The following is a 21,350-nucleotide window of genomic DNA, read 5'->3' as shown; positions in this document are numbered from 1 at the left end:
GGAGACCTGGAAGAAGCTCTTGGCTCCTGGCTTTGGATCAGCGCAGCTCCAGCCATTGCGGCCAATTGGGGAGTGAACCAGAGGATGGAAGACCCCACCCCACCCCTCTCTCTCTGCCTCTCCTCTCTCTAACTTTGACTTTCAAATAAATAAATAAATCTTTAAAAAAAATAATAGATATCTTTTGTTAGATGACTTTGACCAGGTGGAGAGAATATTCTTCTATTTCTGGTCTGCTGAGGTTTTTTTTTTTTTTTTTGACAGGCAGAGTGGACAGTGAGAGAGAGACAGAGAGAAAGGTCTTCCTTTTGCCGTTGGTTCACCCTCCAATGGCCGCTGTGGCCAGCGTGCTGTGGCCGGCGTACCACGCTGATCCAAAGCCAGTAGCCAGGTGCTTCTCCTGGTCTCCCGTATGGGTGCAGGGCCCAAGCACTTAGGCCATCCTCCACTGCACTCCCGGGCCACAGCAGAGAGCTGGACAGGAAGAGGAGTGACCGGGACAGAATCCAGCATCCTGAATGGAACTAGAATCTGGTGTGCCAGCGCCGCAAGGTGGAGGATTAGCCTATTGAGCCGCGGCGCTGGCCAAGTTTTTTTAAAACATGAATGAACACTGATTTTTGTCAGATGCCCCCTTTCCCCATCTTTTTAGATTATATATATATATATATATATATATATTTCTTATGACCTTATATTTATTTGTTAAAGTACTGAAGGAAAAGGAAGTTTTATAAAACTTTTCATGTAGGCTGGCGCTGTAGCTCACTTGACTAATCCTCCGCTTGCAGCGCCGGCACACCAGGTTCTAGTCCCGGTTAGGGCGCCGGATTCTGTCCTGGTTGCCCCTCTTCCAGTCCGGCTCTCTGTTGTGGCCCAGGAGTGCAGTGGAGGATGGCCCAAGTGCTTGGGCCCTGCACCCGCATGGGAGACCGGGAGGAAGCACCTGGATCCTGGCTTCGGATCGGCGCAGCACACTGGCCATGGCGGCCATTTAGGGGGTGAACCAATGGAAGACCTTTCTCTCTGTCTCTCTCTCTCACTGTCTAACTCTATCTGTCAATAAATAAATAAATAAATAAATAAAACTTTTCATGCCAATACAAGGGAGTAATAAAAATACTCTCAGGCATACAAGGCCTCAGAAGTTTGCCCCACAAAACCCACACTGAAAATACCTTCAAAGGAAATGTTCCAACAATATAAGCAAATGCAAGAGAACCATCAAGAGATACAGGATGTCAGGATGTTACAAAATTTTGATAAATTTATTTATTTTGGAAAACAAAGCTAAGACTGAAGAAAATAAGAATTTACCTTGAATGAAATCTCAAACAAGAACAACATGATTTGTTGGGGAGAGGGTAGGAGAGAGACAAAGGGGATACTGAGGAATGCTAATGTCTTTGATGCGCTAGGGGAAGGCACATGCATTTAGAACTTTAAAGAAATCAGAAGTCATAGTACTTTCCATCCAGAGTGATGTGTTCTTGGATAAAGTCAGGGGTAGAAGAAGCAGGGGCATTAAATGCAAATGACCATCATTCTCACCACCCCATTTACCGCTTATCTGAATTTAGAACATCCCGATACAACAGGTCAGAATTCCCAGCTTTCAAGCACTGTAATTCGCCCTTATCAGAAATACGAATAACAGAAGGAGAAAGGTGAAGTCCCAACCCAGCTGACTGGGGAGGTGGGGAAATGCAACCCACTGGGTCAGCTCCCTTGTGGTGCACAACTCGGCTTTCTGCACGTGCTGTGCTCGTCAGGTAAAGCTCCAAAACCATAAGAGGAAAAGAGCTTTCTTGAGGCCCTAGGAATTGGGAGAGCCACACTCAGATGGCTCTGAGTGAGTGTTCTGAAGGAGACAGGAAGATCAGCAGTGTGTGTGGGTGCGCAGCGCTCAGTTAGTAAGCAGGACAACTTCCTTAATGGGAAATTTCTACAGGGGCTGAGAAAGAACAGGAGTTCTGAGACTGGCAGCCGATGAAGAAAAGGATGTACAGACCAGTCGAAATTGACAAGATCTTGAATCTCTGGACTCAGCGCAATTATCTGGCCATTCCAGGTGCCTTTGGTCAGAAGTTCACATTCCCAGGCTGCCACTGGAGACTCGCCTAAGTCCTGTTCCCTGACTGACCTGCCAACTCCATTTTGAAGTTTCCCCAATGCTGCCTGCCTCTAGGTTTTTCCTTTTCACAGCTGGCTCCTGTTGTCAGAAGTCTGCCGTGGCCTCTCGTTGCCAGGTCCTTGTCCTTTGTATCCTCCTCAACTCCGTCACCAGGTCTCATCTGCTTGCTTCATTCTCACGCCTCACTGGGAGGATTCAGGGCCTCTCACCTCTTCCCTGAACCACTGGGGTTGGCAGCACTCCTGAGGATGCTGCCTTAGGCCCACCTTCCAGACAACTCCCTGAGTAGTGTTTCTGCACTGTGCCGCTTCCCTACTGGGCCTTTCAGGGCTTGCCTGAATCTGCCCAGATGCCTTCCAACCCTGACCCAACTCACGGGCCCTGAGCCAGCAGCTTGGGATCATACAGGAATGCTGCCCAAAAGGAAGTCTCTGGAAGGCAGACTGAGATACCGAGAGGTCCAGGAGCCCACTGTAAGAGAGGAGCTGCCCATATGTCGTGGGAACCACAGCGAGAGCCCCAACAGGGGAACATTATGAGAGCTTCCACGAGTCAATCAGCTTTAAACACCAAACAGATGGGCATGGGGGAGCCAACATATGATCCTATCAAAGGGAAAAACTGCCACTCCCCAAGCCATCCCCCTACTCAGCCCTGGTGTGGTCTCGAACAGCAGCTACCAGGTGGCAGAAGAGTTGGGAATGGAGAAACAGGAAGTTGCTTTTTTACTGGTTTACTGTTTTATTTTTATTTTCTAGCTGTCTCTCAATCACAGCGCTCTCAGAAAATAACCATGCCTCTTGAATCTCCGGCTAACTCCCATCTGGCCTTTGGTCCTTTCTCTCCTGTCTTCTGGTCACCTCGTCCTTTCAATTTTGTCCCCTCTGATGCCTTTTCCATAGCACTGTCTTCACTGGCTTCTTCCCAAAATAATTTAAATATACACAAGGCCTTCTACCCTAAGGACAACCCTTCTAGGTCCCGTGTCTCCTTGCTACGGCCTTTTCTCTTCCTGTCCCTTTGCGGCCCTGTCCTGAAGACTTGCCCGTACTCGCTGTGCCCAGCGTTGACCTTGCTAGCCATTCATCGGCCCCTGCCATCTGGCTGCTGCCCAGCGCTCCTCATAAATTGCTCTCTGAGGCCCCGGTGACCTTGGACCCATAAATTCCATCTGCATCTTGTTTGACCTCTGCATCACTTAGGAATGCTTTGGACTGCAAGTAACTTTCTCAGAGTGACTTAAACAAACAGGAATTCTCCCCACATCACAAGATACCCGGAGGCCGGCAGCTGCTGGTGCTGGTTTGGCAGCTCCACAGCACTGGACAGCCTTTCTGAAATTCTTGGTGACTTCTCTTCATCGTTGGAGGATGACTGCTCAACTGCTACATCCCCCATTCAGCAGGGGAAAGGTCTGCACATCTCACGGTCTCTATCAGAAAAATAAAATGGCTCAAATTCTCCTTAGGGATCATGCCTAGAACTGTGTCACCTGGCTGTCTCAATGCAGAAGCAAACATGGGAGAGTGTTTTTTCAGCCGCAATTGTGGAGATGTGCAGGAGAGAAAAGGAAAAGCTGGAACGAAAAGGATAGGAAAATGGAAACTGGGCTAGCACACAGCGAGCTTCACGAGTGTGTCTGGCACAACTCTTTAGTTACCCAAAGCCCCCACACGTCCCTCTTTACATATGCATTTTATGTGGACTGTACAGAGGAGGTATCCCCCAAATCTCACCAGTTCCTCCATGCTGCTTGGTGTCCAGGTGCAGGTCCTTTGTTTAGTCTACTGCCATTGCTGTAACAAAGGACCCGAGACTGGGTAATTTATAAAGGAAAGACGTTATTTTGGCTCAACGTGCTGGAGGCTGGGAAGTCTAAGAGCACGGCATTGGCAAGGAATTTGTGCTGCCCCCGTTCATGGTAGAAAAAGGAAGGACAGCAGGCATGTGCGGAGGACAGGAAACACCAGGGCCCGCGTTCTTTACACTTCCCTGTTGCGTAAGGAATCCAGCCCCTCTAGAGTTATGCCATTCCTAAAAGAAAGGCATTGACGCCTCTTAACGACCTAACCACCTGTCAGAGGCCTGCCTTCCCACACCACCACCCTGGCAACCACCTTGCAATATGACAAACCATATTCAAGCCCTAGCACCTCTCATTCAGGTCCAGATGTGGCTTCTCAAGGCCTGCAGATTTAAACCAGAAGACAAGTTCTTCGCTAAAATGCAAAGATGGAAAGTACCAAGTGTTGGGGAAAACGCGGAACACCAGAATCCGTACATGCTTCTGCTGGAGTGTATCACTGATTGACACAACTGCTGGGGAAAGTACTGGCAGTATCTAACCAAGCTGAACGTCTGTGTTCTCTGTAACTTCCACTCTTCGCTAAATACCTCCCAGAAATGTGAACAGATGTGCACTAAAAGAGAGGTCCTCTGATGTTCAAAGTAGCATTGCTTTTAATAGCAGAAAACTGGCAACTTCGTAAATGTCTACCAGTGGCCTCAGTCTCATCTCCTGATACAGCTGCTTATTTTCTCTCTCCACTTGTGCTGGTTTCAGCTTTGGTGCATAAAGTAAATCAATTATTTCAAGTCTCCACATTATGGGATTCTTGCCTAATTGACACTAGGCTGCTGGCAATCACCAAGTCATCTCTTTAATCTTTGCTTACCAAGTCCTTACTTTCTTTAATCTCTGCTTTCAAATCAGCTCTTCCTCGCCATCCCAACCTTTAAAAAGATTTATTTATTTGAAAGGCAGAGAGAGAAATCTTTCATCTGGGAGTTTACTCCTCAAATGGCTGCAACAGCTGGGACTGGGCCAGACTGAAGCCAGGAGCCTGGAACTCCATCTGGAACTCCCACACAGGTGGCAGGAGCCCAAGCACCTGGGCCATCATCTGCTCCTTTCCCAGATACACTGGGAGGGAGCTGGACTGGAAGCAGAATGCTGGAACTTAGGCCTCAACTCTGATAAGGGATGCAGGTTGTCGCAAGTGGGTGCTTAATCTACTGGGCCACAACACCAGCCCATTAGTTAGTTATTTCTTAGCTAATTTGCCATCTCCCTTGAAGGAGATTGCCAAAAGTTCTAAAAAAAAAAAAAAAAAAAGCCAATGCTCTCTAATCTGACAGTTTAGTGCTCAATAAGTCACTTATTAAGACTTTTTTTTTTTTTTTTTTGACAGGCAGAGTGGACAGTGAGAGAGAGACAGACAGACAGAGAGAAAGGTCTTCCTTTTCCTTTGGTTCACCCCCAATGGCTGCTGCGGCCAGTGTGCTGCGGTCGGCGCACCGTGCTGATCCAAAGCCAGGAGCCAGGTGCTTCTCCTGGTCTCCCATGCGGGTGCAGGGCCCAAGCACTTGGGCCATCCTCCACTGCCTTCCCGGGCCATAGCAGAAAGCTGGACTGGAAGAGGGGCAACTGGGACTAGAACCCGGTATGCCGGCACCGCAGGTGGAGGATTAGCCTAGTGAGCCGCGGTGCTGGGCACTTATTAGGACTTTTAGAATACAGTCTAAAAGTTTAGAATTGAGTCTTTTTTTCTAAAGATCTATTTGAAAGGCAGAGTTACAGAGAGGCAGAGGCAGAGTCAGAGAGAGAAGTCTTCCATCTGCTGGTTCACTCCCCAGATGGCTGCAACTGCCGGAGCTGTTCCTATCTGAAGCCAGGAGCCAGGAGGTTCTTCCAGGTCTCCCATGTGGGTGCAGGGGCCCAGGGACTAAGGCCATCTTGTACTGCTTTCCCAGGCCATAGCAGAGAGCTGGGTCAGAAGTGGAGTAGCCAGGACTTGAACCAGTGCCCAGATGGGATGCCAGCACTTCAGGCAGTGGCTTTACCCTCTATGCCACAGCACCGGCCCTAGAATGGAGTCTTTACCACTGGTTATCTTAATCACCAGTTAGCCAGTTCCATATTTTAGTACATATTTTCAGCATCCTGCTTCTGGTACCAAATTACTTGCCAATGTGAATGGGTTTAGCTACAAGTGACAGGTGGCTTCTCACTCATGGATCATGGGAAGGCAAGGGTGGAAGTGGGGTAGGAAGCTTTCAAGCAGTCTCATAGTGGACGATGGCTCCTTGGACTAGAATGGCAGTAGCAGAGGTGGAAAGATGTAAAGGACTCAGGTTCGATTCTGTTAGCATCAACAGGGTTTGCTGAAGTGTAAGGCAGGTAGGCATTAGCCTTTGTCTGTAAGGGGCTGTAGAACAAAAATGGATCTTTTATGCGCTGGGATATTGGACAAGGAGAGAAGGGCAGAAGCACACCATGGAAGCAGACCTGCAGTTATACTCCAGTCTGAATGCAGGCTGGGCTGTCAGTTCTTCGCTGAGTCGCCTGCCCACTCTATCACGTGTAATTCTCTTCATTAAACACTGCTGCCTTGCTTACTGCTACTCTGTCACACGTCTGAAATTCTTTTATAAGGCAAAGACAAGGACCTCTGATCCAGCTGTCTCTAGTAACACAAGGATCAGCTAAAAAGGTAAGGTAGCAAGAGAAATCGAGAACAGCTCCCGGAATATAAGCCTGGATAGCTGCATGAATAACCGACATTTCCAAAAATGAGCACGACCAAGAAACGCGCAGGTTTGGAGGGGAAAATGAAGATGTTGGGGGCCATGGTTCGGCTGAGATGCCTGTTAGACCTTCATGTGGAGACGTCAAGTAGGCAGCGATTTAGGAGTTAGGAATTCCAGGGAGAGGTGGTGTCTGGAGACATTAATTTCAGAGTCAGCTGCACATAAATGCAGTTTATAAAGCCCTAAAGCACAGGACTAAATGAAGTCACACACCATGGGTTGACAGACACAGGAGGCTCAGGACAGAACGGTGGCTACTTTGATTATTTATAGGTTGAGCAGAGCATGAGGAGCCAGTAAAAGAAGCTGAGAGAGAGGGCAACCCAGGAAGTGTGGGGTCAGAAAACAAGAAAGTATTTCTAAATGGGAGTGGGTGACCGATGAATCGCATTGGGAGGCCAACTAGGGTGAAAGCAGCGGTCAAAGAAGAGACCACTGGACTTGCATGGAGAGCGCAGTTTCAGTAGTTTGGTGGGGAAGAAACCAGGGAGCAGGCTGAGAAGCTGAGGGGAATGAGTCAAGACAGATGACAGGAGACAACAGCCACAGAAAAACGGAAGCCCAGGTTAAATCGCAGGAGGACACTTTACCCATCTAATAAACACTGGGCTGCTTGAAGAGACCTTGTCTTATTTGCCTATTTATCTCTACTAGCTCCTAGCACAGTGCCTAGGACATAGAAAGTACTCAAGAAATGTGACTTGAAGCCCCAGTGCTGTGGTGTAGCCGGTAAAGCTGCCACCTGCAGTGCTGGCATCCCATATGGGCGCTGGTTCTAGTCCCGGCTGCTCCACTTCTGATCCAGCTCTCTGCTACGGCCTGAGAAAGCCCTGGAAGATGGCCCAGGTCCTTGGGCCCCTGCACTCACATGAGAGACCTGAAAGAAGCTCCTGGCTCCTGGCTTCAGATTGGCGCAGCTTTGACCATTGCGGCCATCTGAGGAGTGAACCAGCGGATGGAAGACCATTCTCTCTCTCTCTCTCTGCGTAACTCTTTCAAGTAAATAAATAAATCTTAAAAAAAAAAAAAAAGAAAGAAAAAAAAGAAATGTGACTTGCATTATTGACTCAATAAACAAATGGAGAGATGGTTTGGTAAAAGGCAGGTGCAGGACAGGAGAATGATCTAGTTCAAACTGGCGTGACCTACAGGGTAAGGAAAGAGGATGGGGTCTTGAATTAACAGGGTCTCTCCTCAGGGATCCTGGGATTTTCCTCTGGAAGAGAGTTGACAGATTTCAACTCAGATGAAGAAGGGGGAAGGAATGAGGGACTCACTGGCACTGGCCTTGGCCAGTTCAAGGCGACTGACCTGTAAAAGCAGACTTCAGGGGCCACAGTTGTGGTGCAGTGCGTTAAGCCGGTGCCTACGATGCCGGCATTCCATACTGGAGCACCAGTTCGAATCCCAGCTGCTCTGCTTCCCACCTGACTTCCTGATAATGTGCCCGGTAAAGCAGTGGAAGATGGTCCATGTACTTGGGGCCCTTGCCATGCATATGGGAGACCTAGACAGAGTTCCAGGCTCCTGGCTTTGGCCTGGACCGGCTCTGGCTGGTTGCAGTCATTTGGGGAGTGAACCAGTGAATGAAAGATCATTGTCTCGCCGGTGCCATGGCTCAACAGGCTAATCCTACGCCTTGCGGCGCCGGCACACCGGGTTCTAGTCCCGGTCGGGGCACCGGATTCTGTCCTGGTTGCTCCTCTTCCAGTCCAGCTCTCTGCTGTGGCCAGGGAGTTGCAGTGGAGGATGGCCCAAGTGCTTGTGCCCTGCACCCGCATGGGAGACCAGGAGAAGCACCTGGCTCCTGGCTTTGGATCAGCGCGGTGCGCCGGCCGCGGCGGCCACTGGAGGGTGAACCAACGGCAAAGGAAGACCTTTCTCTCTGTCTCTCTCACTGTCCACTCTGCCTGTCAAAAACAAAAAAACAAAAAACCTTTGTCTCTTCTCTCCTCGTAACTCTGATCTTAAATAAATAAAAGCAGACTTTCTGAGGCCATCTACTTACTTAACTTCTTATTCTTTCTCTGTCTCTCCCTTTCTGGATCCAAACACGCACGAAAATTGATTGTCTTCACGGCCACAAATGAGAGCAGAGGTTTAAGACATGCCGGTCCTACAATCATGAAGACTTCTGATCAATAGGTTTCACTGAGTGACAGCCCTGCGTAGGGGCGAAGACGTAAGAGCAGGATCCACAGGGGTTATCATGTTTTTTTTGGAGCGCGTTGTCTTCTCTCCAGTGATAAACGAAGCTGATTTCACGCACTACACAGGGAAGGTGGTGTGGGACCGGCGCAGCCCAAGGCGGGCGGGACTCACTGGGTACTCCGGCTGAAGCTGCCCGTGGGAAAACTCAGGGCTCAACGCCGACCCAAGAGTCTTCTAGTCGCTCCATCAGCAGAGGAATCAGTATTCCTATTGTCCAGCTCCCCAACCTGCAGCCGGAGCAACCCAGGGAGCGGTCCAGGCCAGGAGGAGGCGGGGCTGGGAGCCGGCGCTGGAGCCCGCCCGGTCCGCATCCGCCATCCGCCATCCCACGCGGCCCCGTGTTCCCGGGGCTTCCCCGGGCGGCCTGTCGGGCCCCTGGAGCATCCGGTGGCCTATCCCGGGTCGCGCCAGGCGTCGCCCTCGGGAAGGCACGCACGGCTGTTTTACACGTGGACTCCCGCTAGCCGTCCCCACGGCCGGCCGCCCAGCAGCGGGCGGGCCCGGCGGCGCCAATGGGCGGGCGGGAAGGAGCGCGCGTGCGCAGGGCGGGCTGGGGGCGGGGCGAGCCGGGAACTGGCGTTCTGGGGACGGGGGCTGGCGAGGCTCACGCCGGAGGGCTTCGCGTCTGCGGCGGGGCCGGCGTGGGTGAGTGGTGGTGGTGGGCGCGCGGAACCGCAGCGCGGCGGATCCTGGCGCTGCGGGCTCACGGTGGGAGGCAGGAGAGGCTGGTTGGGGGCAGCTGCCTCGGGACGCTTCGCCGCCTAGCAGCTGGGCCTGCGTCCAGGTGTTTGAGGCGGACGGCCCGGCCTGCTAATGTCCGCTTTGCTGGGCCCTGGAGGTCCCCCGACCTGCCTGAGAGACCAGTTGTGCCGGGTGGCTGCTGTGTGGGAGCCCGCGGCCGCAGGCACTACGCTTGGTCTGTCCTGGTTCTTCCCCCGGGGGGAGCACTGGTCCGCGAGGCTGGCCGGGCTCTGCCGGGGCCAGGGAGGGGGCAGGTGGGGAATCCGATTTCCTTTCGGATTCTCATTCTGGGCCTGGCACCGTCATCCAGCCCCGTGCTCCGTGAACCAACCACGTCGAAGGCATCGCCAGGCCTCGCATGCGTTCACGTTCGCACTGTCTCTCTGCCTCGCTGGGTCGGGCCCTGGTCATCGCTGCCCACCTACCTCAGTAGCTCCCGACTGACCCCTGCATCCCCTCCTGGTCCTCTGTAGCTCCGTACAGGGGAGCCCGAGCCGTGGTCTTGAAGCAGAAGTCCCATCACGTCACCAGAACCCCCCCCCCTTCACTTCCTGGCTTCCCGTTGGTCTCCCAAGCTCTTGTCTGACTTTGGCCTGGCTCTTCCTCGCCTGTCCACTTTGTCCTTTTCTCCAGACTCATCCGCTTCCGCTGTGCTGTCTTTTCAACCATATTGAATCTCTAAGTTCCTCGATTGGCCTCCGTCCTTCCAGCCTTGAGTGTTCATTGCCATATGCTCTTTCTGCTACTTTATTCTTCCTGTGTTACTCCAGGTGTGGGTTGGGGCTCATGGGTTTAGTGGGCTCTCTTTGCCCAGGCTGTGCCGGTGAGATCTGTCCTGTGTCAGCACACAGAGCATATGTTACTTTGTTAAGTAGAGTTGCCAATGCAGCATGGTTGCCCTCTTGGGCTCCTTGCAGGAACACATGGATCAAGCTGTTGAATGCCTGCTTTGGCAGAAGCAGTTCTCAACTCTGAGTCCATGCGGAGGGATTTCTCTTAGGAACTTGGCTCTTTCCTTGCCTTTGGTCCAGGACCAGTGGGGAGTGAGGAGCTCCAGGTCAGAGCTTGTCTTTGGCGCTGGCTCTGGACACAGAGTGTCTGGATGTTTGTTGGTGTGGCTGCTTTGAGTTCTTAACCCAGGGCCCCCTGCCTGAGAGAAAAGCTGCCAGCGACTGCTGGGAGGATGACTGGCTGGCTCCGGACCCTGGAACCTAGTACCGATGGAACTAATGACACAATGAGCGGGAAGGGTGGGCCAGGCCAACCCCCCCACCCCACCCCAGGCGAGGGCTCCAAAGGGAAGTGGCAGCCCAGGCCGGATCCTCTGTGATAGGGAACAACCCAGCACTGGGACCCACTGGCCTGAGTCCAACGTGAAGGCATCCCAACCCCGTGTCGGCTCAGCAGGGTTTCGTAGACAGAGGGCAGAGTTGCAGCCCTTGGAGAAGAGAGAAACACAGGGAAGGAGCGCAGCCGTGACTGTGTGCCAGGTGAGTGTGACAGGCTGCAGACTGAGATCAGAAAGAAGCCCTGGTGACGATGGACAGATGGAACCGGGGGAGCTAGGCCGTGGGACTGGAAGAGGCTGCTTGAGCAGTGGAGGGAGCCCTGTTAGAGTTTAGGTGCTGGGGGGGGGGGGTGTCCTCACCGGACCACAGTCCAGCACCTCTCTCCTGGCACCCAGGCTGTGTCTTATGAGAGATGCCTCAGAGCCTGGACTGTGTTCTGCTGTCTCTTTGCAGAAATTTCTCCTCTCTGGGCCGGCGCCGTGGCTCAACAGGCTAATCCTCCGCCTAGTGGTGCCGGCACACTGGGTTCTAGTCCCGGTTGGGGTGCCAGATTCTGTCCCGGTTGCTCCTCTTCCAGCCCAGCGCTCTGCTGTGGCCAGGGAGTGCAGTGGAGGATGGCCCAAGTGCTTGGGCCCTGCACCCCATGGGAGACCAGGAGAAGCACCTGGCTCCTGGCTTTGGATCAGCGCGGTGCGCCGGCCGCAGCGCGGCGACCTCGGTGGACATTGGAGGGTGAACCAACAGCAAAGGAAGACCTTTCTCTCTGTCTCTCTCTCTCTCTCTCACTGTCCACTCTGCCTGTCCAAAAAAAAAAATTTTTTTTTCTCCTCTCTGGGGTTTTTGGCTGACCTGGCCTTTATAATAGTTTCTTGAAGAAGGCCAGTGAGCTTGGAAACCCCTGATGTTTATCTTCCAGGCTGTTTGCCCAGGGCCTTGAGCTAAGTCATTGGAGTGTGGATGATGCAACTCGCTCTTTGAACAGAATGGGTAGCTTATGCGTCCTTGCGACTGTTTGCCATTTGTCAGGTGCAGTAAGAGTCCCTGTTGCAGTGCAGGGTGAGGGGATTTTCTCCCGTGTGTGGGTACAGATTAACCCGAGTGGAATGACTTCAAAATCACGGGTTCTCGGCCTTTATCTTGCCTCTCTGAAGAATGAATGATTTGGACCAGTGATTACTGTATTATTATTAATCACCCGGTAGCTTTTGGTGTTACCTGAATACAACCCCTCCACTTCCCCAACACACACTCACTCTCTCTTTCCAATGGGATATACTCAGTGTCCAACCTACAGGTAGAAGAAACTGGTGCCATGGGTTCCGTGCTCACTCAGCTCAACTCACTAGCGGATGCACATCTCCAGAGAAGATGGTCATCCGCAGAGACGTGGACTTCGGCACTTGGCAGCCTGTCCTCAATCACCCGGGGACTGTGGTACCCAGGCAGGAGCCCCCACCTCTGTGCCGGGTGCTGTGCCTGGTGTGGTGCCGGAGCGTGGATTCAGTGCCTGCTGTCTGACAGCCTGGTCCAGCAAGGGCACGGACATGTGATCAGGCAGTTTTCCTGGTTGCGGTCATCAGCAGTGGACAGGAGCCTTCTGAAGGGAAGCACCTGGAAGCCACAGCCAGACTGGAGGAAGAGAGCTTGCTGGGGAAAGGGACATGGGAGGAGCTAGGTTCCCCTGCCTGGCCCTGCTGTCCCAGAACTCCTAAGATGGGTGTTCAGGGTAAGGTGTTCTGCCCAGGCTGCTGAACAGTCACTGCTAGGAGGAACTTGAAACCTTGGTTTTCGGTACCAAGTACGATGGCAGTGACCTTGTTAGGGTCTGGCCACTCTTTTTTTTTTTTTTTAAGATTATTTATTTATTGGAGAGACAGAGGGAGAGACAGAGAGAGAAAGAGAGTGAGGTCTTCCATCCTCTGGTTCACTCCCCATATGGCTGCAACTGCTGGAGCTGGGCAGATCTGAAGCAGGAGCTTCTTCTGGGTCTCCCATGTGGCTGCAGGGGCCCAAGCACTTGGGCCCTCTTCCACTGCTTTCCCAGACCATCAGCAGAGAGCTGGATTGGAAGTGGATTAACTGGGACTGGAACCAGCACCCATATGGTATGCCAGCACCACAGGTAGAGGCTTAACCTCTATACCACAGCACCGTCCCTGGGTTTGGATACTTTTATGTGGTAAAATTGGAAGTATCATTTCTAGCTGTTCCTATATTATTTTTTGGAGATAAGAATTAGCTGGAAACTATTTCTTTCCTCCATCCACATATTAGGAATAAAAGTATGGGATAGATTCATTAAATACATATTTGTAAAGAAAAATACTTATAATAAGAGATTCTAGAAGCAATAGAAAGGTAAAAAGAAGAAAATCACAATCGCTTTTTTAAAGGGTTTATTTATTTAATTTATTTATTTGAAAGGCAAAGCATCGGAGAGAAAGAAAGAGACCTTCATCTGCTGGTTCACCCCCGAAATGGCCACAACAGCCAGGTCTGGGCCAGGTCAAAGCCAGGAGTCAGGAGCTCCATACTGGTCTCCTGTAAGGCGGCAGGGGCTCAACTGTTTGGACTCTCATCTGCTGCCTTCCCAGCTGCATTCGGATCCAGGAAGCCGGGACTCAGCCTGGCTCTCCAGTACAGGATGCTGGCGTCACAGGTGGCGGCTTTACCTGCCGTGCCACGGAGCTGGCCCCCACAATCACTTCTAACCTCATGGCACAATATAATCTTTGCAAAATGTTCATGTATTTGAGAGGGAGACGGATACAGGCAGAGAGCGCTTCTTCCATCAGCTGGTTCAGTCCCCAGTTCCCCATGATGGCTGTGGCTGGGCCAAGGCTGAAGCCGGGAGCCAAGTGCTCACTCAGTCCGTTTCCATGTTAGCCGGAAGCTGGAGCCAGGAGCCAGCGGTGGGTATGGAATCCAGGCGCTCCTGTGTAGGACGTGGGTGTGCTAGCTGCTATGCCAATTCCTACCCCTGAAGACGGTCTTTCTGAAGAGGTTTTAGTCTGTTTTGAGCATGACAGACACACTTTATTTTACAAACGTGAACTGTTCTTCACAGACTTCTACAGGCTGTTCTTTCCTCTCCTATGTATTGAGCATCTTTGCTATTACTGTGAGAGACTGCGTTATGGCGTCGCTGATGAGTTGTAGTTGAAGCTGCTCGTTAGCACCCTGAGAGAGGCACGTCCCAGTGACTGTTGTCCCTCTAGGAAGGGGCTGTGGGAGGTGATGTGCTGAGGGCACAGTGGGCCGGGAGCTCAGGTGGTCCTACCCTCGGTGCCCGTCGGATGAGTGAGGGGCTGTAACAGCGCTGCTTCCCGGCCCCAGGCACGTGTGCAGACAGGCTCTGTGAGCCCCAGCACATGAGAGGGAGTGGCCGGCCTTCTGCTTTATCCTGGCTGCCCAAGGTTTGTGGCTGTGGCTATACCTGGGCCCTTGTTACCCAGCGGCATCTGCTCTAGCTTTCGGGAAGTGAGCGTGAGGCCAGGTCTTGGCTCTCTGTGTGTGTGTACCACCCCTGGCTCTCCTTCCCCTTCCTTTTTGAGGTCAGTGCATAAGCCCCGGGAAGGACCTGGACTTGGAGCTGAACCTGCTTACTACAGGCTTGCCTGACCCTTGGTGGGGATTCCCACTGGGAGTGAAGTACTCTCCGCCCTCAGGAGCTGACTGTGTCCTCTGTCCACAGTCGCAGGCCCCGGGAGCACTCGGTGGAATCCTGACTTCCCTGTAACTGCTTTACTTCGCAGTGGCTAAGTGCTGCTGTCCCAGCGCTGGGAGGTGGACAGGGCAGGAGCTGGCTGCTCTGCTCTGTGTCCGCCTCAGCAGCCCTTGGTCTGACCCACCTCACCACTCCCCTCACTCCCGGCTGCACGGCTCTGGTCTTGCCCCATCGTGCTGCCAGGTGAGCCATTCGGAAGCCAAGCTCTGAGCTCATCTCCCCTGCGCAAGTTGTTAGTGGCTGCTCTCAGGAGGTGCCAGCCGTCTCAGCCTGGTACGCAAAGCCATGTCCAGCACGGCCTGTTCACGCCTGGCCGCCTGTCCCCCGTGTCTGCTTCCTCCCTCCCGGCTCCAGTTTCCTTCCCACTTGTCTGCTCCCACTGTTCCCCTAGTCCTTGCAGCCCCACGCTCTGTCCAGGGCCAGCTCACGTGTCACCGTGCCCGTCAGCCTTCTCCACCATTCCGTCCCCCTGGAGAGAGGTCTGCCCCGGAACGCCTAGAGGGGCTCCTCTCTTTCCCTCACTTTCTGCCCTCCAGGGTGCTCTGGGAAAAACCTCTGGTAGGCAGGAGCACTCTGTGAGTCCCTTGGAGCTCTCATGGAGGTGCTTGGCTTGCCAAAGGTTCTCAGGATATGTTGTGTGCCCCTCCCCTCCCCTGACCCCCTTTGAGCGACAGGGACCTGGTGCCAAGCTGGCCTTGGGCCCTGCTGGGTGTGCTCTCATCCCCAGCCTCACTGCTCACTGGTCTCCTATGAGTCGGTCGCGTCAGGTCTAAAAGAAACCTTAGCTTGGTGCTCTGTGTTCCCCGCCCCCCAGGTACCGGTGACCATGACGGCCTTGCAGCTGCTCAGAGCCCCCTTCCTGTGCGGCCTGCTCTGGGCCTTTTGTGCCCCGGGTGCCAGGGCCGAGGAGCCTGGGGCCAGCGCCTCCCATCACGGCAGCGTGGGTCTGGATAAGAACACAGTGCACGACCAAGAGTACGTATCCAGCGCTGGCCGTGGTCCTCAGGCCTGCCCGCCATCTGCAGCTGCAGCCGGCTGCCCGGCACCTTCCCTGTCCTTCTCCTATTTCCATGGCCGCCTTCACAGTTTTCAAGGGTGATGTTTTTTCCCTTGGAGCCACCTGTAAGTCAGGTATTCTTTTTTTTCATCATACACAGATAGAGAATCCTGGGATAAATTACTTGTCTGAATTCAGTCTCTCTCTCCTTTACATAGACAGACAGACACACCCATGCCCAGATGGACTGGCGGAAGGGCAGAGTGTAGCTGAGGCTTCCTGACTCTGATGGGGCCTTCTGCACACAGACACTTGCCAATGGTGACTCATCAGCTGTTCTGGGCCAGGGAGCCGCCTCCGTTGTATTTTGTTATCCTTAAAGTGTTTTTACACACACACACACACACACACGCAACACATGTTTTTAAAGATTTATTTATTCATTTGAAAGTCAGAGTTACAGAGAGAGAGAGGGAAAGACAGAGAGAAAAGTCTTCTATCTGCTGATTCTCTCCCCAGATGGCTGCAACGACCAGACTGGGCCAATCCAGAGTCAGGAGCCAGGAGCCAGGAGCTTCTTCCGGGTCTCCTATGTGGGTTCAGGGGCCCAAGCAATTGAGTCATCTCCCACTGCTTTCCCAGGCCATTAGCAGAGAGCTGGATCAGAAGTGGGGCTGTTGGGACTAGAACCAGCAGCCATATGGGATGCTGGCACTGTAGGTGGTGGCTTTACCTGCTGCGCCATAGCGCCGGCTCCTAAACATGTAGTTTTTGATAGCCCAAAAGTCTCACAGTAAAGAGGGAGCTGCTCCTAGTCCTGTGTCCCAGCGGAACGCTCCCTGCCTCTTTCACGGCCTTGTCTGCACGCGCGCACCCTGTCTTCGAGCGTGGTCTCCCCCTTTTTCTGCTTGTCCTTGTGAACTGGCTGATGTTTCAGCTTTGCAGAGTCCTTGTGATTCCCGCGTGAGCCGGTGTAGCGCTCTGCCAGGGCATCTGAGCGTGCGTGTCGGTTTTTAGGCACATCATGGAGCATCTAGAAGGCGTCATCAACAAGCCGGAGGCAGAGATGTCGCCACAGGAACTGCAGCTGCATTATTTCAAAATGCACGATTATGATGGCAACAGCTTGCTCGACGGCCTGGAACTCTCCACCGCCATCACTCACGTCCACAAGGAGGTGGGTCAGCCGGTGGCCCTCACTGGGCAGGGCAGGGAGGGCCTCCCTTCGGTAGTCCAAGCCCCACTCTTGGAGGCCTGCGCGCTCTGTGGGCATCAGTGGTGCTTCTGTCTGTTCCTCCCCAGCGGTCAGAAGGCACCTGCTGAGGCAGACCACCAGGGCCAGGCATCCGTGTCTGTCACACGTGCTCTAGGCATTGCCGCTGCACACCTGTGTGTGAGAATCAGGGCCGGATTCCAGATGCAGAGCAGGGGCGCAGTCCCTTCTCTTGGGAAGGAGGGCCGGTGAGGGGCGAGCGCTGGAGGCACTTGGCAGCCGGGGGTTTGTGTGGTACCACCCGGTGTGCTGAGGTTCCTGAAGCGCCTGGCGGTGGGCAGGTGGCAAGAGCAACAGTCTGAGGATGCAGGGCACCGACTTGCTCCGGCGTCCCACGGGAGGAAGTCAAGCCTTGCTATGCCACGCTGCCCTGTCTGGAGGAGGCCGGGTGGAGCTGCGGATGCAGGGTGATCACACTGGCTGCGGGCAGGGCTTGCATTGAAGACACGAGGGAGCGCTGCTGGTTTCCTGTGGGAAGGTGGCCCTGTCTGGGGAGGCTTCTTTTCTGTGGGCGGCAGCCTGACAGGCGTGAGGGGAGACTAGCGGTAGGGAGAGGAGTTCGCAGTCAGCGGTCAGGCAGGTGAGGCTGGCGGTGGCATTGGGAGAGGAGGGGGTGGAGGTGCCGATGTAGCAGAGGAAGCGGCGGCTAAGGATGAGTGGCCTCAGTGCCTGGCACAGCGAGTCCCCTGCACCTGCTGCGGAGCGAGCGAGAGCCTTCCTCCTCAGAGATCTCGGCAGGCTTTGCCTGCTGGCCGTGCCCTCCTCCCTCTGTCCCCATGCCAGCGTGTCCATTGGGTCCCTGTTTGTGCTCAGGCAAATTGTGCCCAGCGCTGACTCCCGGGAAGGCCTGGGCTGTGAGCTTTTTCCTAGGATGGGAGTGTGAGTTGTGGACTCACACTTCCGGGGAGGCTGGGCCCAGTTTTCACTGTGAACATGTATCACTTTTACCATTAGAAAAGAGTGAACAGTCACTTTTAGAACAAACAAGGGCCTGCTTTGATTGCATTTGCCTGGAGCTGGCAAATGTGATTCTAAACTAGGTCATTGTACATTGGTTCTGTCTGACATACGGGTTTGTGGGTTCCTGCAAGTGGCCACGTTCTACGTTGAAGAAGTTTCTGGATACATATGAGCATGGGCATTTTGGACATCGGCTAAGCACTTCTTGTAGTCAAATGTGCAACTCATCCTTGTCTAATGTTTGCTTTTGTAGGAAGGGAGTGAACAGGCACCACTAATGACCGAAGATGAACTGATTAACATAATAGATGGTGTTTTGAGAGACGATGACAAGAACAATGATGGATACATTGACTACGCTGAATTTGCAAAATCCCTGCAGTAGGCTCCACGCCTGGCTCCTAGTTACGTGCAAATGTGACCTGTGCTAATGTGATTGAACACTTTCCCTAATGCAGAATAACTCCCTGGCCTCCACTGTTGCCGCATTTTGGTAAAAACTGGGAGCAGCTCGTTACACTGGGGTGAGAACAGGAATGAAGAGAGTTTTAGGAGAAGTAAGATGGATGTCTGGTAGTCCCCTAAGGGCTGTTAAAGTAGCTTACTGGAGGTGGGAGTGATTGAAGAATCCTCGTGAGCCTGTTGGCTAATCGGAGCTGAAAACTCAGGAACCTGACTGTAGGATACTGCTAGTGTCTTGATTTTAATTTATGCTGCCTGGAGACTAAGCCAACGCCTTTGCCAAATGGCCACACACTGGATGACAGGGAAGGAATGCAGCCAATGCCAAATGGTGCCCCGGTGAGTCCTGCCTCTTCAGGTATACGCGGTTAGTGTTCTGGCCCCATGGCCTGCTCGGGTCCTCTCACCCGACAGGTGGGTTTTCATCAGGCCAGTTCAAAGCCAGCATGTAAGAAGAATGTGAGATACCGAGTTGAGTGGATCTCGGAGTCCGGGATTGTCGCCTCTGGTGTTTTGGAAATGCTACACCACTGGCCCAAGTGATGAACCTCTCCAGATTTTTCAGTATTATATCCAACCACTGCTCTTTCCTCCTTTGTTTCTTTTCTGTCTTCTTCAGCCTGGGAGAGACCTTGAGCTTAACAGTGTTCTCCAAATCAGTAGCCAGTGTTGTGGCTTTGTTAGTGTTTGCGTTTCACTCTTGTTTCTGGGGTTTGGTTTTTGGCTGTTCAGAAGAAACAGTAAGATACCGTAGGGGGCAAAGGGCCAACTGGTCTACCCCACACAAGGCAAGCCCTTTCACCGGACACAGCTGTTTATTAACCTGATAGAGGTTCTGTATAGAAGGGATGTTGTGTGAGTTACATCTCCCAGTGCTAAATATGTGAATTCTTTCAAATCGGGAAGGGTGAGAAGAGCAAGCTTCAAAGCTGGTTTGCAGTGTGCATGTCAGTGGTGTTGGGGACAGGAGAGCTGGCGGATTGCCATTGCCTTGTTCAACGTGGCAGCCACGCTGTTGTAGAAAACCTGAAATGATGGTGGAGTGGAAGGGAGACACGGCGTGAGATTGGCTGTAGGATGCATAGAGACTTATTTTCTTGATTAAAGTATTCTTATAAGAAAACCTATGTGTTTGTAAAAATGGTTTCCTGTGTCAAGTATCTGTGCAGAGTTGACTTACAAACTATTCTTGTACTATCTCGTTATTTTGGAAGATTTATATAATGAATTCTGGATATATGATCAATAACACCAATGAAACGAAATAAGAGCCATTGATTTTGTCTACACCAGCTGTTTCTGCTAGCGCCTGATGGGCCTGTCTGGTGCTGCTCTTGGCACAGGTCCCAGGCCATCCTGGGCTATACCCAGCTCCTTTCCACGAGGATACCTTCTTATTCAAAGTCACTATCCCTCTTCAGGCATTCTTTTTCTTCCAAATGAAACCACTTTTGGAGCTTTCTTCTACAACCAAATTCAGATTGTGACAACATTCCCTAGCTTGGGAAGATATATAATGTTTGCCCCTTGAAATGAGTGACTAGTGTTTTAGGTTTTTTTTTTTTTTTTTTTTGACAGGCAGAGTGGACAGTGAGAGAGAGAGACAGAGAGAAAGGTCTTCCTTTGCCATTGGTTAACCCTCCAATGGCCGCTGCAGCCGGCGCATCTCGCTGATCCGAAGCCAGGAGCCAGGTGCTTCTCTGGTCTCCCATGCGGGTGCAGGGCCCAAGCACTTGGGTCATCCTCCACTGCCTTCCCGGGCCATAGCAGAGAGCTGGCCTGGAAGAGGGGCAACCGGGATAGAATCTGGCACCCCAACCAGGACTAGAACCCGGTGTGCCGGCGCCGCAAGGCGGAGGATTAGCCTGTTAAGCCACGGTGCCGGCTGGGGTTTTGTTTTTGTTTTTGTCAAAAATAAATACAAATAACATGGCTGAAAACATCCCAGGCCCAAGGGAGAAGTTCATTGGCATTTTGGGAATGACACACTTCTCTTGTGCCCGTGGAAGTTACCTTTGCCTTCAGGATGGGTCTGGTGAATGGACTCACAATGGGGGAGACCGGGAAGCAGTCCCCAGGAAGCAGCCAGGACTGGAACGCATCCTGCATGGGTGCCTGCTGTCGTAAGCTCCGCGCCAGCCTCACGGTCCTGTTAGTCTCCTGGCCTTGCCTTAAAGAAAATCCCTGCTGGGCAGGGGGCTGGGACATCTCCCAGTGGGGTTTGCCCTTCCCTGCCCGCCCGCCCTGTCACCTCCCCTACGTGAGGCCTCGGCCTTCCCAGAATGTGTCCGGGACATCACTGTGCCTGGTTCCCCCATCTGTAAAATGGACACCCACCCAGCACAGGCCAGCACAAGCTTTGGAAATCCTGGGCCTGCACTCCTGAGCTGTGAAGTCTCTAAACTTGGGTTTCTCCACTGAAGAGTAACTGCGGTGAAAGTTACTAAGGAGTGGCTCAGAGGGTTCACACGGTGAGGGACTGGGTAAAGCACTTAACTGCGCCGAGTGGCCGAGACTGGTGCCGAGTGGCTGCTCCCCACCTGGCTGCAGAGCCGGGCCCGAGGCGCTGCTGTGACAGCGATGGCTTCAGGGCCGGGGATCGTAGGGTCTGTTGTGCTGCAGCTCCTTTGTGTGCACATGGGGTGGCTGAGTGGTGATCGCACGGATTCCCCTCCAAGGGAGAAGCGGAAGAGTCCAGAAAGACTAAAGGCATCCGTCTCACCTGCTGTGACAGGTGACTGCTGGGCCTCAGTAACCCCCTCCCCTGAAGCTGGGAGAGAGCCAGGCCTCCTACTTAGAAATATCTAGAAAGGAGAGGAGAGGGGCCAGAGTCGGGGGCCGGGGTGAGGCTGCCAAGGGCAGCTGCTTCTGAACCTCGCTCCTCAGCTCCCTGCGCTCTCCCAGGGGGTTGTGGCGCAGCGGGTCTCGCCGCCTCCTGCAACACTGGCATCCTACATTGGAGCGCC

General features: G+C 53.0%; 2 protein-coding genes across 3 annotated transcripts in view; one reads left to right on the top strand and one right to left on the bottom strand.

The window, feature by feature from the left end:
• TTC7A (tetratricopeptide repeat domain 7A) overlaps window positions 1-9,017 on the bottom strand; it is a 132,173-nt gene extending 123,156 nt beyond the window's left edge. The window contains exon 1 of the mRNA XM_062209395.1: window positions 8,733-9,017. Within this exon, the coding sequence (XP_062065379.1) occupies window positions 8,733-8,850 (118 nt within the window). The 5' untranslated portion in view covers window positions 8,851-9,017. The remainder of the gene's footprint in view (window positions 1-8,732) is intronic.
• Window positions 9,018-9,501: 484 nt separating this feature from the next.
• MCFD2 (multiple coagulation factor deficiency 2, ER cargo receptor complex subunit) lies at window positions 9,502-19,511 on the top strand. Of its 2 annotated transcripts, none has more exons than XM_062209397.1 (4): window positions 9,502-9,580; window positions 15,507-15,667; window positions 16,707-16,866; window positions 18,176-19,511. In XM_062209397.1, exons 2-4 carry the CDS (start codon window positions 15,519-15,521, stop codon window positions 18,305-18,307), a joined length of 441 nt encoding a protein of 146 aa, XP_062065381.1. In that variant the 5' UTR covers window positions 9,502-9,580; window positions 15,507-15,518; the 3' UTR covers window positions 18,308-19,511. The 2 variants fall into 2 exon arrangements, with proteins under 2 accessions (XP_062065381.1, XP_062065382.1); XM_062209398.1 differs by lacking the exon at window positions 9,502-9,580 and adding an exon at window positions 11,105-11,166.
• The last annotated feature ends 1,839 nt before the right edge of the window (window positions 19,512-21,350 follow it).

This window comes from Lepus europaeus, chromosome 13 (assembly GCF_033115175.1).
Source record: "Lepus europaeus isolate LE1 chromosome 13, mLepTim1.pri, whole genome shotgun sequence".
In the NCBI taxonomy this organism is placed as follows: Eukaryota; Metazoa; Chordata; class Mammalia; order Lagomorpha; family Leporidae; genus Lepus; species Lepus europaeus.
This window is presented reverse-complemented; position numbering and strand designations above follow the sequence as displayed.

Bases quoted from the DNA above. Each gene is read 5' to 3' on its own strand.
- MCFD2 (XM_062209397.1), top strand. From the start codon at position 15,519: ATGACGGCCTTGCAGCTGCTCAGAGCCCCCTTCCTGTGCGGCCTGCTC. The intron at 15,668-16,706 runs GTACGTATCCAG...GTCGGTTTTTAG, and splicing joins AACACAGTGCACGACCAAGA to GCACATCATGGAGCATCTAG. The intron at 16,867-18,175 runs GTGGGTCAGCCG...TTGCTTTTGTAG, and splicing joins TCACTCACGTCCACAAGGAG to GAAGGGAGTGAACAGGCACC.